At 43.1% G+C, this 17,170-nt stretch overlaps 1 protein-coding gene across 2 annotated transcripts in view; it reads right to left on the minus strand.

Moving 5' to 3' along the window:
- Positions 1-17,170, minus strand: part of ulk4 (unc-51 like kinase 4) — a 527,384-nt gene that overhangs the window by 70,111 nt on the left and 440,103 nt on the right. For both annotated transcript variants that reach the window (XM_052015441.1, XM_052015440.1), the window contains exons 33-34: positions 12,804-12,970; positions 834-932 (exon numbers count right to left, since the gene is read on the minus strand). In XM_052015441.1, coding sequence (XP_051871401.1) covers positions 834-932; positions 12,804-12,970 — 266 coding nt within the window. The remainder of the gene's footprint in view (positions 1-833; positions 933-12,803; positions 12,971-17,170) is intronic.

The following is a 17,170-nucleotide window of genomic DNA, read 5'->3' on the forward strand; positions in this document are numbered from 1 at the left end:
TGATTGAGCTAACTGCGTGATTTAACACAAACTAAATTGTAGTAAAACCAATTTTACTGTCTGCACTCTACAATTCAGTGCTTAACACTAATAATTCCCCCCACCCAATGAATCTAGGCTCGCAAATGAACAAGCATTTGGGCACGATGCAGGTGTGCTTCCAATATCTGTAGAGTAATACTTGACTATGAATCACTAACTTCAGAGATAAGGAAAAGAAAGAAGGGAATCTGGAAGGAAAGTTGTAATTGACATTTTTATCAAGCACCTATTTACCAGCTTCAAGAGTTATCAGGTAAAACAGTTCCTATAGGGAATTATTTACCTTTTGCACTGTAAATAGGATGATCTCATCGCATTCTGCTCCAACTGGAGCCACTGCTATGTGGAGGTCTAGATGCTGGATTGAGGCCACCAGGGTGACAATAGGAATTGTAGACCTCTCCACATTTCTTCCATGTTCCAGTGAAGGCCAGTGGAGTTATATCAAAATTGCGATTGAATACTCTTCAAGAATATGTTGCAGTGTTGACCCTGGCACTGAATGAGCACATATTCTTAATTTACCTTATCTTACCTTGCACTTTACCTTGTCTTTAGACCATTTGCAAACAAAGAGTCATTTTGGGTATACCACTCCATTAAATTTGATTTTAACTAATTTTGAAAAAATTAATGTATGTCATTATTGTTTTAAAGAAACCTGTTTATCTGAAGTCTAGCTGAAAATTCTCATTTCTGTTAATTCTACTTGTGAACAAGTTCAATACACATACACAGTGGCCAATCTTTCCAAAACATTCCTTCGGACCAGAAATGAAGTGAATTCTTACCAGTTGAATAAGCAGGCTAATTAAGCCTGTCAGGGGTTTATTGATAAGCAGAAGGTCTTCAGCAGCTTGGGTGTCCCCTCCCGTGCCTGATTTTTGTGCCTTAGTGACAAAACAGAAATGAAAAGAAATCTTGCAGCGTGTTCTCTTTTGAGGTACAAATGAGTCACAGCAGGTGGTGAAAAATGTCAGTGGAAGATAGCGAGAAACATGCCATAGTATATATTCAACCCATAATTAGCTCCGTTAATTTATGGTCTTTTACCAATATTTGCACAGAAACACTATCATCATTGGGCACCTTCTCAGACATTAAAACATTACAAGCAGAAATTGGTTGGTAACTGGTCGAGGATTTATGTCCAGTGTATGCAAGCACTTGTTTAACATGAAGGAAAGCAATTATCTCATATGAAGAGCAAGGAAATTAAAAGCAATTGAGAAATAAATGTTGGCAATGGATAGAAAGCTTTCAAATATTTCTAATACAAGTCTCTGTCACTTGCTTTTGCAGACCAAATGTCATGGGATCTACTTCGTTAGGAGTTTGAGGAGATTCAGTATGTCACCAAATACTCTTGCAAGTTTGTATAGATGTACGGTGGAGAGCATTCTGACTGGTTGCATCACAGCCTGGTATGGACCCTGCAATATACAGGATTGCAAGGGGCTGCAGAGGGCCGTAGACTCAGCCAGCTCCATCATGGGCACAACCCTCCCCACCAATGAGGACATCTTAAAGAGGCGGCACCTCAAGAAGGTGGCATCTATCTCTTAAGGACCCTCGCCATCCGGGACATGCCCTCTTCTCGTTGGGGAGGAGGTACAGGAGCTTGAAGACACACATTCAATGACTAAGAAACAGCTTTTTCCCCTCTGCCATTAGATTTCTGAACGGTCCATGAACCCATGAACACTACCTCGTTATTCCTCCCCCCCCCCCCCGGACACACTATTTATTCATTTATTTTTGTAAATTTATTATTTATTTTACAGTAATTTTATGTTTTTGCACTGCATGGCTGCCGCAAAACAACAAATTTCACGTCATCAAGTCAGTGATAATAAATCTGAATCTGATTCTGACCTCTTGATTGAGGGTTCAAGATTCATGGTTGTAAAAAAGCTGCACCCTCCAGCCCATCTAAAGGCCACTGCTAGTCTCTTTCCTATATCCTGTTCTCCCCATTTTCCCTGATACTCAGTCTCATCTATATCTGTTTCATCAGACAATGGGTGAACTGTACCTTAATTTCATCCATCTACCTTGTTTTCATTTCAGCTTGAAAACATATCAATCTCAGCTGGAAATTTTCATCTGACCTCCACTAGCCTCATCTGGTCCTGGGAGAAGAGAATTTCAAGTATTCTCTAAAATACTGGACCTCCTTTTAGGGAATGAGGCAGGGCAAAGTAACTGAAGTGGCAATCAGGGAGCACTTTGTCTCTAGTGACCATAGTTCTATTAGTTTTATGATAGTGATGGAAAAGGATAGGTCCTAAATTGAAGCAGGGCTAATTTTGGAGGAATTAAGCAGGATCCAGCAGAGGTCGATTCAGTGATCCTGTTTGAAGGGAAAGGAATGAATGGCAAGTGGGAGCCTTTTAAGAGTCCAGGGGCAGCATTTTCTAGTTAGGGCGGAGGGTAAACCTGGAAAGTTTAGGGAATCCTGGCTGATGAGAGATATTGAGGCTCTGATGAGGAAAAAGTAGGAAGCATACATTGGGTTTAGGAGGTCAGGAATGAGTGAATCCCTTGATGACTATAAAAAGATTAAGAATACACAAGAGGGAAATCAGGAGGGCAAAGAGAGGGTATGAGATGGATCTGGCAGGGAAGGTTAAGGAGAACTTAAAGTGGATCTATAGTTATATTAAGAGTAAAAGGGTGGTTAGGGAGCAAGTAGGTCCCCTCAGAGATCACCAGGGCCGCCTATGTCTCCAGCCGCAGGAGATAGGAGGGATTTTTAATGAATATTTCTCCTTGGTGTTTGCTGAGGAGCAAATCATGATTGCTCAAGAGATAAGGGAAACAAGTAGGGATGTTGTGGAGAACATTCATGTTACCAGGGAGGAGGTACTTGCAGCTTTACAGTGCATTGAGGTGGCTAAATCCCCAGGGCCTGATTGAGTGCATCATTGGATTTTGTGGGAGGATAGAGAAGAAATTGCAGAGGCCCTTGTGGAGTTATTTGCATCATCGATAGCCACTAGTGATGTTTCCGAAAACTGGAAGGTGGCTAACGTCATTCTGTTGTTTAAGAGGGGTAGCAAGGACAAGCCAGGGAGCTATAGGCTGGTCAGCCTGACATCAGCGGTGGGGAAGTTACTAGAAGGAATTCTGAGGAATAGGATCTACCAGCATTTGGATAGATAGAGTCCAATTAAGAGGAGTCAGTATGGCTTTGTGCATGGAAAGTTGTGTTTGACAAATCTTTTGGAGTTTTTCGACAGGTAACCAAAGGGGTAGATGAGGGTAGGGCAGTGGATGTTGTCTATATGGATTTTAGCATACTAGGCTGGTCTGGAAGGTTAGGTCCCATGGAATCCAGGTAGGTCTAGTTTGGTGGATTCAAAATTGGCCCAGAGGGTGGTGGTTGAAGGCTGTTTCTTGGAAGGGAGGCAGGTGACCAGTGGTGTGCTGCAGGGGTTGGTGTTGGGACCCTCGTTATTTGTTATTTATAAAAACGATTTGGATGCAAATGCACAAGGCTTGATCAGCAAGTTTGCAGATGGCATCAAATTAGGAGGTGTTGTTGATAGTGAAGAAGGATATTGTAGGCTACGGGGGATCTTGATCAGTTAAGGAAGTGGGTTGAGGAGTGACAAATGGATTTCAATACAGATAAGTGTGAGGTGATGCATTTTGGAAAATCCAACTAGCATAGGACTTATATTATGAATGGTAGGGCACTAGGGAGGGTAATGGAACAGAGGGACCTAGGAGTACAAGTGCAGAGTTCGTTGAAAACGGCGTCACAGGTAGACTGGGTGGTGAAAAAGGCGTTTAGCATGCTGGCCTTCATCAGTCAGGGCACTGAGTATAGGAGTTGGGACATTACGTTGCAGTTGTATAAGTCATTGGTGAGGCCACATATGGAGTGCTGTGTACAGTTTTGGTCACCTTGTTATAGGAAAGACGTAGTTAAACTGGAAAGAGTGCAGAGAAGATTTACGAGGATACTGGCAGGACTAGAAGGCCTGAGTTATAGGGAGAGGTTGGCCAGGACAGGTCAACCTCTCCCCATTACTCAAATTCCTTGGATGTAAGGAGAATGAAAGGCAACCTTATAGACGTGTTTAAAATTGTAAGAGGCATAGATAAGGTGGATGGTAAGAGTCTTTTCCCCAGGATAGGGGAGTCCAAAATTAGAGGGCATAGGTTTAGGGTGAGAGGGGAAAGATTTAAAAAGGACCTGAGGGGCAATTTTTTCTCACAGAGGGTGGTGAATATATGGAATAAGCTGCCAGAGGAAGTGGTTGAGGCAGGTACAATAATATCACTTAAGAAGCACTTGGACAGGCACATGAAGGGGCAGGAAATTGGGATCTGCTGGGTGGGCACCATAGTCAGTATGGACTAGTTGGGCCTAAGGGCTTGTATTCATGCAGTATTGCACTGTCTTGCAAGTGTTTACACTTGGTGTAAAGAAATGAAAATGGTACACTACCACTTGCAAATTTTCCTGTAAATTACAAACTATTCTGATTTGAATAAACACAATTCTAGCACTGATACCATCCAGGACAAAGCAGCCAATTCAACTGATATCCATCCACCTTCCTAAACATTCATACCCCCAATCAGCACACAGTATGTACCACCTAAAAATGTCTTCATCACAACATGCCCTTTCATTTATTTTTGTCTCATCGGCAAATGTGGATACCTTACATTTTACACCCTTCTCCAAGTCATTAATATAAATAGCAAATAATTAAGGGTCAAGAACTAATCCCTGGGATACTCTATGAATTTCATCCTTTCAACCTGAAAAAGACCCATTTGTTCCAACTCCCTGTTTTCTGTGTGATAACCAGTTTTCAGTACATGCTAACACACTCCCTCTAATACCAAGAGCTCTTAATTATCCACCAGCCTCTTAAGTGGCAAATGCTTTATGGAAATCTAAATATGCTACATCCACAGGCTCTCCTCTATCAACCTTCCCTGTTACATCCTCAAGAAAATTTGTCAAACATGATTTACCTCTCATAAAACCATGCATGTTGTTTTGCTTATATTATGTTTTCTTAAATGATTCATTATTTCCTCTTTCATTATTGACTCTGGTATCTTGCCAACAACAGATGTTACACTAACCAGTCAATAATTCCACACCTTTTATCTTTTCCCCTTCTTGATAAAGAAAGTTACATTTGCTGTTTCCCAATCCTCTGGTGCCCTCCCAGAGTTTTAAAAAAATTCAACCAATGGGCAAGCTATCTCTGCAGCCACTTCCTTTATAATCCTTGAATGCAGGCCATTGGGTCCTGGCAACTTGTCCCTCTTTAGTCTGTGAGTTATCTAATACTATATCCCTTGTGAATGGGACGTTTACAAGTTCCTCCCTGTTATTTTAAATTAGTCCATCTGTTATCTCTGGGATAGTTGCAATGTCCTCCATGGTTAAGAGTGACACAAACAATTGATTTAATATATCTGCTATGTCTATGTTGTTATATCACCAGCCTCATTCTCTTGAGGTCCCATACCTACATTAGCCGCCCTCTTCTTTTTTATATGTCAATTGAAACTCTTTTGATATTACACGCAGGTTTTCTCTCAAAGTCAACTTCCTTCCTATGAGTTTTTTAGTCCTTCACTGCTGGTTCCTAAAAAAAATCCCAGTGCCCAGGTTTACCACAAGGACTTGCCACTTTGTATGCCCTACTTTTCAAGTTAACATTATCGTTGACCTCTGCTGTTAACCACGGATGGTTCCTCTTTCTAATTGGGGTATATTCCTGCTGAGGGTGGTGGATCACCTGTTTAAATGTCTGCCACTGTTCATCTACTGACCTACTCTTAGCTTATTTACCCAGTTCACTCCAGGCAACTCCACTTTCAGACCATTATAAATCCTTTATTTAATTTGGAGACACTGGTCTTGGATGTGGTGTTTTCCCTCAATCTGCATCTGCCTGGCCATTTACCTGCTTGACTGATCCGACGTTCCTCAAGTCCACTTGCCAGCAATTCTTTATTCTGAGACCATGTTCTCTGGTTCTGGACTTTCCCCTTAGAGGAAACATCCTCTCATATTTACCCCATCCAGCCCCCTAGGGAATCCTGTAGGTATAAGTAAGACCACCTCTCATTCTTCTAAATTCCAATGAGTACAATGCCAACCTTCTCTCGTAGGGCAACCACTGGAATCATCCATATGAACCTTCTCTGAACCTGCTTCAATGAAATAATATCTTTCCTTAAAAAGAGGGACCAAAATTGGTCACAGCGATCTAGATGTGTTCTCACTATTGCCTTGTAGAGCTGCAGTAAGACTTCCCTATCTTTATACTCCAGACCAGTTGAAATAAGGGCCAGCCATCCATTAGTCTCACTGTATCCTGCTGCACTTGTGTGCTACCTTTCTGTGCTTCAAAGAACCCCAAATCCTTTCATGCTGTAGCTTGTGCAATTTTTCTCTATTTAAATAATACTGCTATCAGAGTGACATACAGCACAGAACACAGAACATAGAATAGAACAGCATAGAAACAAGCTCTTCGGCCCACAGTGTTGCGCCAAACTAATTAAATTAATAATTAAATGCCTAACTAAACTAATCCCTTCTGCCTACACAATGTCCATTTCCATCTATTCTCTGCACATTCACGTGCCTATCTACAAGCCTCTTAAATGCCTCTAGGTGATTGATGAAGGTAGAACTGTGGATATCATCTACATGGATTTTAGTAAGGCATTTGACAAGGTCCCTTATAGGAGGCTCATCCAGAAGATTAAGATGCATGGGATCCATGGTGAATTGGCCATTTGGACTCAGAATTGGCTTATTCAATGGGACTTATTCTGTCTGGACGTCCGTGACTAGTCGTGCTTCGCAGGGATCCGTACTGGGACCTCTGCTGTTTGTGATATATATAAATGATCTGGATGAAAATGTGGATGGGTGAGCTTGCAGACGATACAAAGACTGGTGGTGTTGTGGATAGTGCAGAAGATTGCCAAAGGATACAGTGGGATATAGATCAGTTGCAGATACTGTATGGGCAGAGAAATGGCAGATGGAGTTTAATCCAGCCAAATGTGAGGTCAAATGTAAAGGGACAGTACACTGTTAATGGCAAGACCCTTAACAGTGTTGATGTACAGAGGGATCTTGGGGTTATGCTGCAGCTTTATAAAACTCCAGTTAGGCCGCATCTGGAGTATTGTATTCAGTTTGGGTCACCCCATTATAAGAAGGATGTGGAGGTTTTGGAGAGGGGGCAAAAGAAGTTGACCAGGATGCTGCCTGGATTAGAGGGCACGTGCTATAAGGAGAGGCTGGACAAACTTGGGTTGTTTTCTTTGGAGTGGCAGAGGCTAAGGGGAGATCCGATAGATGTTTATAAGTTTATGAGAGGTGTTGATAGACAGCAAGTATCTTTTTCCCAGGCTCGAAATGTCTATACTAGAGGGCATGTATTTAAGGTGAGAGGGGGTTAAGTTCAAAGGAGATCTGTGGGGCAGGTTTTTTTTTACACAGAGAGTGGTGGGTGCCTGGAATGTGCTGCTGGGGTGGTGGTGGAGGCAAAAACGATAGAGGCGTTCAAGAACTTCTTGGATAGGCACATGAACATGCAGAGAATGGAGGGATATGGACATTGTGCAGCCAGAAGGGATTAGTTTAGTTAGGCATTTAATTACTAGCTTAATTAGTTCGGCACAACATCATGGGCCAAAGGGCCTGTTCCTGTGCTGTACTGTTCTATGTTCTATCTGCCTCTACCAACATTCCCGGCAGTGCATTCTAGGCACCCACCACTCTGAAAAAGGTTCTTCAGCCCACCAATCCATTCTGACCATCAGGTACCTACCTATGCTAATCCCAGAATTTGGTCCTTAGCCTTTTATTGTTGGTGATTCAAGTGCTCATCGAAATACTTCTAAAATATTATGAAAGCACCTGCCTCCACCACCCCCAAAGGCAGTGCATGCCAGCTTCCAGATATCCTTGGCAGATAAGATAAAGGAAAATCCTAAAAGATGTTATAAGTATATTAAGAGCAAAAGGGTAACTCGGAGAATAGGTCCCCTTAAGGACCAGTGTGTTCATCTATGTGTAGAGCCACAGGAGATGGGTGAGGTCTTAAATGTATATTTCTCCTTTTTTTTCCCATGGAGAAGGACACTGGAGTTAGGGAGTTCAGGGAAGAGAACAGTGATGTCCTGAAACATATCCACATTACGAAAGAGGAGGTATTGGTGGTCTTGAGGCACATAAAGATGGATAAATCTCCAGGGCCTGACCAAGTGTATCAGAGGACATTGTGGGAAGCAAGTGAAGAAATTGTTGGGGCCCTGGCAGAGATTTTTGTATCTTCCTTAGCCCATGGGTGAGGTACTGGAAGATTGGCTAATATTCTGCCTTTATTTAAGAAGAGTTGCAAGGACAAGGCAGGGAACTACAGGCTGGTGAACCTAACATCAGTGGTGGGAAAGTTACTGGAGGGGATTCTAAGCGAAAGGATCTGCCTGCATTTGGAAAGGCAGGGACTGATTAGGGATAGTCAGCATGGGTTTGAGCATGGGAAATAGCGTCTCACAAGTTTGATTGAGTCTTTTGAAGAGGTGACCAAGAGGATTGACAAGGGCAGGGTGGTAGACATTGTCTACATGGATTTCAGCAAGGCTTTTGACAAGGTCCCACATGGGAGGCTGGTTTAGAAGGATAGATTACATGGGATCCAGTGTGAGCTAGCCAATTTGATACAAAATTGGCTTGGTGGTAGGAATCAGAGAGTGGTAGTAGAAGGTTGTTTTTTAGATTGGAGGCCTGTGACCAGTGGTGTGCCATAGGGGTTGGTGCTGGGTCCCCTGTTGTTTGTCATATATGTTAATGATTTGGATGAGAATGTATGTGGCACGGTTAGTAAGTTTGCGGATGACACCAAAGTTGGCGGTATGGTGGACAGTGAAGAAGATTGTCTAAAGTTATGAAAGGATCTAAATCAACTGGGAAAGTGGGCAAAGCTATGGTAGATGAAATTTAACTCAGACGTGTGAAGTGTTGCATTTTGGGAAGTTAAACCAGAGCAGGGCATGCACAGTGAATGGCAGGGCCCTGGGGAGTGTTGGAGACATCTCGGGGTACAAGTGCATAGTTCTCTGGAAGTGGTGACACAGAGAGACAGGATGGTAAAGAAGGTGTATGGCATGCTTGCCTTTATGAGTCAGGGCACTGAGTACCAGAGTTGGGATGTCATGTTACAGCTGTACAAGATGTTACTGAGATTGCACCTGGAGTACACACTACAGGAAAGATGTGATTAAGCCAGAGAGGGTTCATAAAAGATTCACAAGCATGTTGCCAGGACTGTAGGGCTTGAGTTATAAGGAGTGGCTGGATAGGCTGGGACACCACAACTCCAAGTCATCCACCATCCTGGTTTGAAAATATATTGCCATTAATTGATCATCACTAGGCCTAAATCCTGGACTTACTATTGGAATAATTTCACTAGTACTGCAGCAATTCAAGAAAGTGGTTCACTACCACCTTCTCAAGAACAATAAGTATTGGTCTTGCAAGTATTGCTCACATCCCGTAAATGAATAAGCAAAATATAATCTCTAAATGGACTAACTCTGATTTTAAGGCTGCATCCTGCAGTCCTGGTTGCTGCCAGTCCTCACCAGCACTCTGAAGCAGAAAGGCTGAATCTGATAGATTGAAAGTCCCCAATTATGACACTGAATTTCAAAGTCAGTCAGCTAGGAAAATCCATAAATGAGAATGGAACTGGGTTAGGTGTCAGGAGGATTTTCTTTATGAAAGGAGGTCATTGCTTTTTCGAGCATGTTGTTGCCAGCTTTTCAGTTAGTGTGGATTTCTAGCTAATATAGAAATGGGTGCCGGAATCATACGTGGTGGAAGCTTATTTCACAACACACAAATTGTGGGTGGAATACTGGATGGTATCTGCCTCATGGCCATTGTGGTCTCCAGGAACTTGGTCATTGTTGGGATCATGACAGATTCGAAGTTTACAATTCCATCCTCCTGCTCCCACCACCTCCACTGACCTTGGTTTTTTGTTTTCTTTTATTGGCTGCTCCCAGGTGAGTGGGTAGTTTTTGGTTTAAGGTGAGTACAATGCACCATGACAGCATGGACTAGCCTTATTAGGCTAGCTGGTCTTTCCTCAGCCATTATTTAGATATATGGTGAGATTCTGTGGAAGGACATTGGTGGTCGTTCAGTAAATATGATTAGTAAAGTGAGGCACAAGTATAGTGGAGCAGGGAGGTCTTGGTAGAACTTTACAAAACAATGGTTAGACCACACTTTGAATATTGTGCACAGTTCTGTTCACTACACTAAAGGAAGGATGTGATAGCACTGGAGTGGGTGCAGAGGAGACTCACCCCTGGAGGCTGAGGGATATGGATACTGACAGAGGTGTACAAATTTAGGAGAGGCATCGATTGTGCAGGAAGTAAGAAACTTTTACCCATGGCAAAAGTGTCTAAGACCCAGAGGAATAGGCTGAAGTTGAGGGGTAAGAGGTTTAGAGGGGATTTGAGGAAAAATTTTTCACCCAGAGGGTGGTTGGAACCTGGAATGCACTGCCTAAGAAGGTGGTGGAGGCACAGACTGTCACGACATTCAAGAAGCACTTGAAATACCAAGGCACAGAAGGCTGTGGACCAAGTGCTGGTAAATGGGATTAGTGTAGGTAGGTACCTGATGTCTGGCATGAGCATGGTGGGCTGAAGTGCTTGTTCCTGTGACTCTATGACTAACACATCGTAAATGGAAACAAATTTCTGGACACAGCCAACTTGTTCACAGGATGCAAACCAATGGTCCACCACAGACTTAATCTCAGTGCAGATTGCTGTTAGGCAAGGCTGTGTTATGACACCAACACTTTCCTCAATCTATTATGGTGTCATGTTGACCCTCAGCACCAATAAGATGTCTGCCAGAATGGAGTTAAGCTACAGGTCAAGAGGGAGACTGTTTTGCTATCTGTTGCTTCCATTCCAGAACCGGGGTCACCTCATCTTTAGTCACTGCAGTACCCCGGCAATGCTTGCTTATGTGCACTTTTGGAGGTTGAGTTCCAAACCATTGTTGACTCCTTCACTGAAGTAATGGAGAGAATGGGCCTACACTTAACATCTACAAAACAAAGATGCTTTACTGACCTGTCCTAGCGGTACCACACAGCATAGAGTCATTGAGACATACAGCACAGAAACAGGCCCTTCAACCCAACTGGTTCATGCCGACCAAGATTCCCATCTAAGCTAATCCCATTTGCCCACATTTGGTCCAAATCCCTTGAAACCTTTCCTATCCATGTACCTGTCCAAGTGCCTTTTAAATGTTGTTAATGTGCCTGCCTCAACCACTTCCTCTGGCAGCTCATTCCATATACCGACCACCCTCTGGGTGGAAAAAGTTGCCCCACAGGTTCCTACTGAATCTCTCCCCACCTACCACAAACCTATGCCATCTCGTTCTTGATTCCCCAACCATAGGAAAAAGACTGTGCGCATTCACCCTGTCTATGTCCCTCATAATTTTATACACCTCTATAAGATCACCCCTCACTCTCCCACGCTCCAATGAAAACCATCCCAACTTGCTCAACCTCTCTCCATAACTCAGTCCCTCAAGTCCTGGCGACATTCTCGTAAATCTCCTCTGCACTCTTTCCAGTTTAAAGGCATCTTTCCTATAGCAGGGTAACCAAAGCTGAACACAATGTTCCAAATGCGGCCTCACTAATGTCTTATACAACTACAACATAACATCCCAACTTTTATACTCAGTGCCCTGATTGATGAAGGCCAGCATGCCAAAACCCCGTCTACCTGTGACACCACTTTCAGGGAACCAGGTACTTGTAATCCTAGGTCCCTCTGTTCTGCAACACTCCCCAGGGCCTTAGCGTTCACTGTGAGGGTCCTATCCTCATTTGTCTTCCCAAAATGCAGCAGCTCACACTCATCTGAATTAAACTCCATTTGCCATTCCTCAGCCCACTTACCCAACTGATCAAGATCCCTCTGTAAATCCTGATAACCATATTCACCTATGTGCTTCTGAAACATGGACCATCTACAACAGGTATCTCAAAGCAACATCATCTCTGCAAAATCCTCCAAATCCATCTGACAATGAGCAGATCAATGTCAAGATCCTCTCCCAGACCAACATTCCTAGAAATGAGGCTCTAATCTGATGGGTAGATAATATCCTTCACTTGCCTGGCACCAGGCTCCCAAAACAGGAAGTCTTTTTTGAGCTTTGTCACAGCAAGATCAGGTGAAAAGAGGAAAAGTTTCAAGCATGTTCTCAAAACCTCCTTGAAAAAGTGCTACATCCACATTGACCCTGGGAAGCCCTGGCCCATGATCAAAATAGAGGGGGCACTTTCAGGATGATACTGAGAATCTCAAGATTTTCATTGGAAAAACACAGATGCCTCGCATTAATTATTGAAGAGTGCACTATCTTATAAACTAAGCTCCAGTTCACCCTGTCAACTGCCTTCACCTCTACCTGTGGCAAAGTCTGCTGGCTCCACATTGGCCTCATCAGACACCTGAGAACCCACAGAACTGGAGTAGAAGTAAGTTAATTCCTGAGCCTATGCCTAATTAGAGGAGGGTTGGCCACAATCACTTATGAGAAAGGGAAATAAATAAAATACTTAGATGGAGAAAAATATTAGCTAAGCCTAAGAATGGGATAACTAGGAATTCAGACAAGAATGGCCACGTCATCTTACCTGCAAAGCAAAGCGGACAATACAGGATACGTGCTTTAGCATACTATGTAAAATATCAATTAGGGATAACAGCAGATTGCTTGTAGTCTTCACACTTCTTTTATCATCTGTTTCAAGGTACAGGGCTGTTGCTTCAATGAATAAGTTGCGGATGTGATCAACAAGACCTGTGGGAAGAGGAAAAACAGAAACTGCCTGTGATATTTCAATACAGATACATAAGTATTGATCATTTCACACATATTACAAAGCATAATTGGGCTGATTTGCTGTGTACATTAGAGTTAACTAGTGTGTTAGTTGTGCTTTAGTGCTTTGCTCCATGCCACACTATCAACTGCATCTCCACTCCTATGGTAATTCTTGAATATCAGAATTAAGTTGATAAGAAACACTTTAAAGTATTATTGGATCAACAAACAATCTGCTGGAAGAGAAACAAAGGACTGCAGATGCTAGAATCTAGATGAAAAACACGATGATGCTGGAGGAACTCAGCAGGCCAGGCAGCATCTGTGGAGAAAAGCAGGTGGACAACGTTTCAGGTCAGGACCTTCCTCAGGACAGAAGATAGGAAAATGGGCTTCCCAAAAAAATTACCCCCCCCCCCTCCGTAAAAGCTATTGTAGATGCAGTCATATGTTTAGACCAATCCTCCCTTTCTCTGTGATCACCTTGAGCCCCATTACTCCCGAGATGTCGGTGCTCTTTAAATTCTGGCCGAATTTAATTCTGCCACTGGTGACCACATGTTGATTTGCCAAAGCTCCATGATCTGGAATTCTATCCCTCAGTGTCTTTGCCACTCTTTCTCATTAAGATATTCCTTAAAAGCGACACTTTGCCCAAGCTTTTAGTCCTTTGCTCTAATATGACCTGTGTGGCTCAGCATCAACTTTCCCTGTGTGACGTCTTTGATACATTAAAGTCACAATATAAATGTTCATTGTTAGGTTCAAAGGTAAAGTGTCATGTGTTGTTGGGTTGAATGGGCTCTTTCTATGCTGTATATTCAATGTGAAAAAGGTAATAGAATCATAAAGTGTAGTAGAGTCATAGAGCACAAAAACAGGCCCTTCAAGCTCTCCATGTCCACGCCATCACATCACGCAGCAACTGTAGAGGGAAATAGACAGTCAATGTTTCGGATTGAGGCCCTTCAACTGCACTAGGATACGAACCAAGTGCTAGCAAATAGAACATAGAACAGTACAGCACAGTATGGGACCTTTGGCCCACGATGTTGTGCTGACTTATATAAATCTAATCTGTGATCAATCTAACCCTTCCCTCATACACAGCCCATAACCCTCCATTTTTCTTAAATCCATGTGCCTATCTAAGAGTCTTTCAAATGTCCCTTTTGTATCAGACTTTACCACCACCTCTGGCAGTATGTTCCAGGCACCCGTCAATCTCTGTGTAAAAATCCTATCTCTGACATCTCCCCTGAACATTCCTCCTCTGAATTTAAACTGATGTCCTCTGGTATTGGCCATTGCTGCCCTGGGGAAAAGCTGTCCACTCTATCTATGCCCCTCAAAATCTTATGCACCTCTATCAAGTCACCTCTCATTCTGCGTCACTCCAAAAAGAAAAGCCCTAGCTCACTCAACCTTTCCTCATAAGACATGTTCTCTAATCCAGGCAGCATCCTGGTAAATCTCCTCTGCACCTTCTCTAAGGCTTTCACATCCTTCTTATAATGAGGTGACCAGAACTGAATACAATATTCCAAGTGTGATCTAGCCCGAGTTTTATAGAGCTGCAATATTACCTCGTGGCTCTTGAACTCAATCCCCCGATTAACGAAGGCCAGCCCACCATATGCCTTCTTAACTACCCTATCAATTTGCATAGCAACTCTGAGGGATCCATGGACTTGGACCCCAAGAGCCCTCTGTTCCTCCACATTGCTAAGAATCCTGCTAATACCTCAAACTCTGCCTTCAAGTTCGATCTTCGAAAGTGCATCACTTCATATTTGTCGGGATTGAACTCCACCTGCTACTTCTCTGTCCAACTCTGCATCCTGTCTATATCCCGTTGTAACCTACAATAACCTTCTACACTATACACAACACCTCCAACCTTTGTGGCATCTGCAAATTTACCAACTCATCCCTCTACTTCCTCATTCAAGTCATTTATAAAAATCACAAAGAACAGATCCCTGCAGAACACCACTAGTCACTAGTCAGGAAGAATACTTTCTATCTACTACCACCCTCTGCCTTCTGTGGGCAAGCCAATTCCAAATCCATGCAGCCAAATCTTTATGGATACCACGCCTCATGACTTTCTGGATGAGTCTGCCATGGGGAATCTTGTTAAATGCTTTACTAAAATTCAGATGCACCACATCCACCACTTTACTTTCATCAATTTGTTTTGTCACCTCCTTGAAAAACTCAATTAGGCTCATGAGGCATGACCTGCCCCTCACAAAGTCATGCTGACTATCCCTAATAAAACTATGCTTCTTCAAATGCTCATAAATCCTATCTCTAAGAATCCTCTCTAATAGTTTGCCCACCACTGACATAAGACTCACTGGTCTATGATTCCCAGGATTATCCCTATTACCTTCTTTGAACAAGGGAACAATATTTGCCATCCTCCAATCCTCTGGTACCACTCCAATCCTCTGGCCAGGGAGGATGCAAATATCATAGTCAACACCCCAGCAATCTATTCCCTCACTTCCCGTAGTAACCTGAGGTATATCCTGTCCGGCCTTGGGGACTTATCTATCCTAATGTTTTTCAGAAGCTCCAACACTGCCTCTTTCTTAACCTCAAACTGCTCCAGCACATAAGCCTATTCTACACAGACCTCACATTCATTAACGTCTCTCTCCCTAATGAACATTGAAGCAAAGTATTCGTTAAGGGCCTCCCCTACCTCCTCTGCCTCCAAGCATATGTTTCCTCCTTTATCCCTAAGCAGTCCTACCCTCACTCTATTCATCCTCCTGTTCCTCACGTACATGTAAAATGTCTTGGGGTTTTCCTTAATCCTACTCGCTAAGGCCTTCTTATGTCCCCTTCTAGCTTTCCCAAGTCCCTTCTTAAGCTCCTTCCTGACTACCTTATAATTCTCAAGAGCCCTGCCTGATTTTTGCTTCCTAAACCTTAAGTATGATTTCTTCTTCCTCTTGACTAAATGTTTCACGTCTCTTGTCAACCATAGTTCCTTTACCCTACCATCCTTTCCCCGTCTTAGCGGGATGAACCTATCCAGAACCCCATGCAAGTGATCCCCAAACAGCCTCCACATTTCTGCCATGCATTTCCCTGAGAACATCTGTTCCCAATCTACAATCTCAAGTTCCTGCCTAATACCATCATAATTAGCCCACCCCAATTAATAACTTTCCCATACTGTCTGCTTCTATCCCTGTCCATGCCTATGCTCAAGGTCAGTGAGTTGTGGTCACTATCTCCGAAACACTCGCCTACCAAGAGGTCTGTCACCTGAGGACTATCTATAAGAATCATCTGTAGGATTAGTATAGATGATTACTTGGTGGTCGGCATAGACATGGAGGGCCGAAGGGCCTGTTTCTGTGCTCTATGACTCTACTACTCTGATTCTGTTACCTTTCTCACATGGAATATACAGCATAGAAAGAGCCCATTCCACCCTTTTTCAGTGCAGATGAAGGATCGTGACCTGAAATGCCGACTGTCCGTTTCCCTCCACAGATGCTGCCGGACCCATTGAGTTCTTCCAGAGTTTATTATTTGCCCCAGATTCCAGCATCTGCAGTCCCTTGTGTCTCCAATATTTTATAAAGTTCTACCATAGCATCCCTGAACTTATATTCCATATGCCTTCTTCATCATCTTATTTACCTATTTTGCCACCTTCAGGGATCCTGGTACTTGTATACAAAGGACTCTCTGTTCCTCAATATTTCCTCGGGCCCTACAATTCATTGTCATGGAGTCACAGAGTCTGACAGCACAGAAACTTTGGGCCACTGAGTCCACATTGACCATCAATTACCCATTTTACACTAGTCCTATGAGTATCCATTTTATTCTCCCCGCATTCCCATCAACTCCCCCCAGAATCTACCCCTTAAATGCACAAAAGGGATAATTTACAGTGGCTAATTCATCTACCAACCCTCACATCTTTGAGATGTAGGAGGAAACCGGAGCAACTGGAGAAAACCCACGCAGGCACAGGGAGGATGTGCAAATTCCACTGAGACAGCACCTGAAATCAGCTTTGAACCAGGGTCGTTGGGGCTGTGAGGCAGCAGCTTTATTAACTGCATCCCACAGTGCATGTCCTGGTCTTATTAGACCTCCCAAAGTGTATCACCTCACACTTATCAGGATTAAATTCCATCTGTC

This window comes from Pristis pectinata, chromosome 5, assembly GCF_009764475.1.
Source record: "Pristis pectinata isolate sPriPec2 chromosome 5, sPriPec2.1.pri, whole genome shotgun sequence".
Classification (NCBI taxonomy): Eukaryota; Metazoa; Chordata; class Chondrichthyes; order Rhinopristiformes; family Pristidae; genus Pristis; species Pristis pectinata.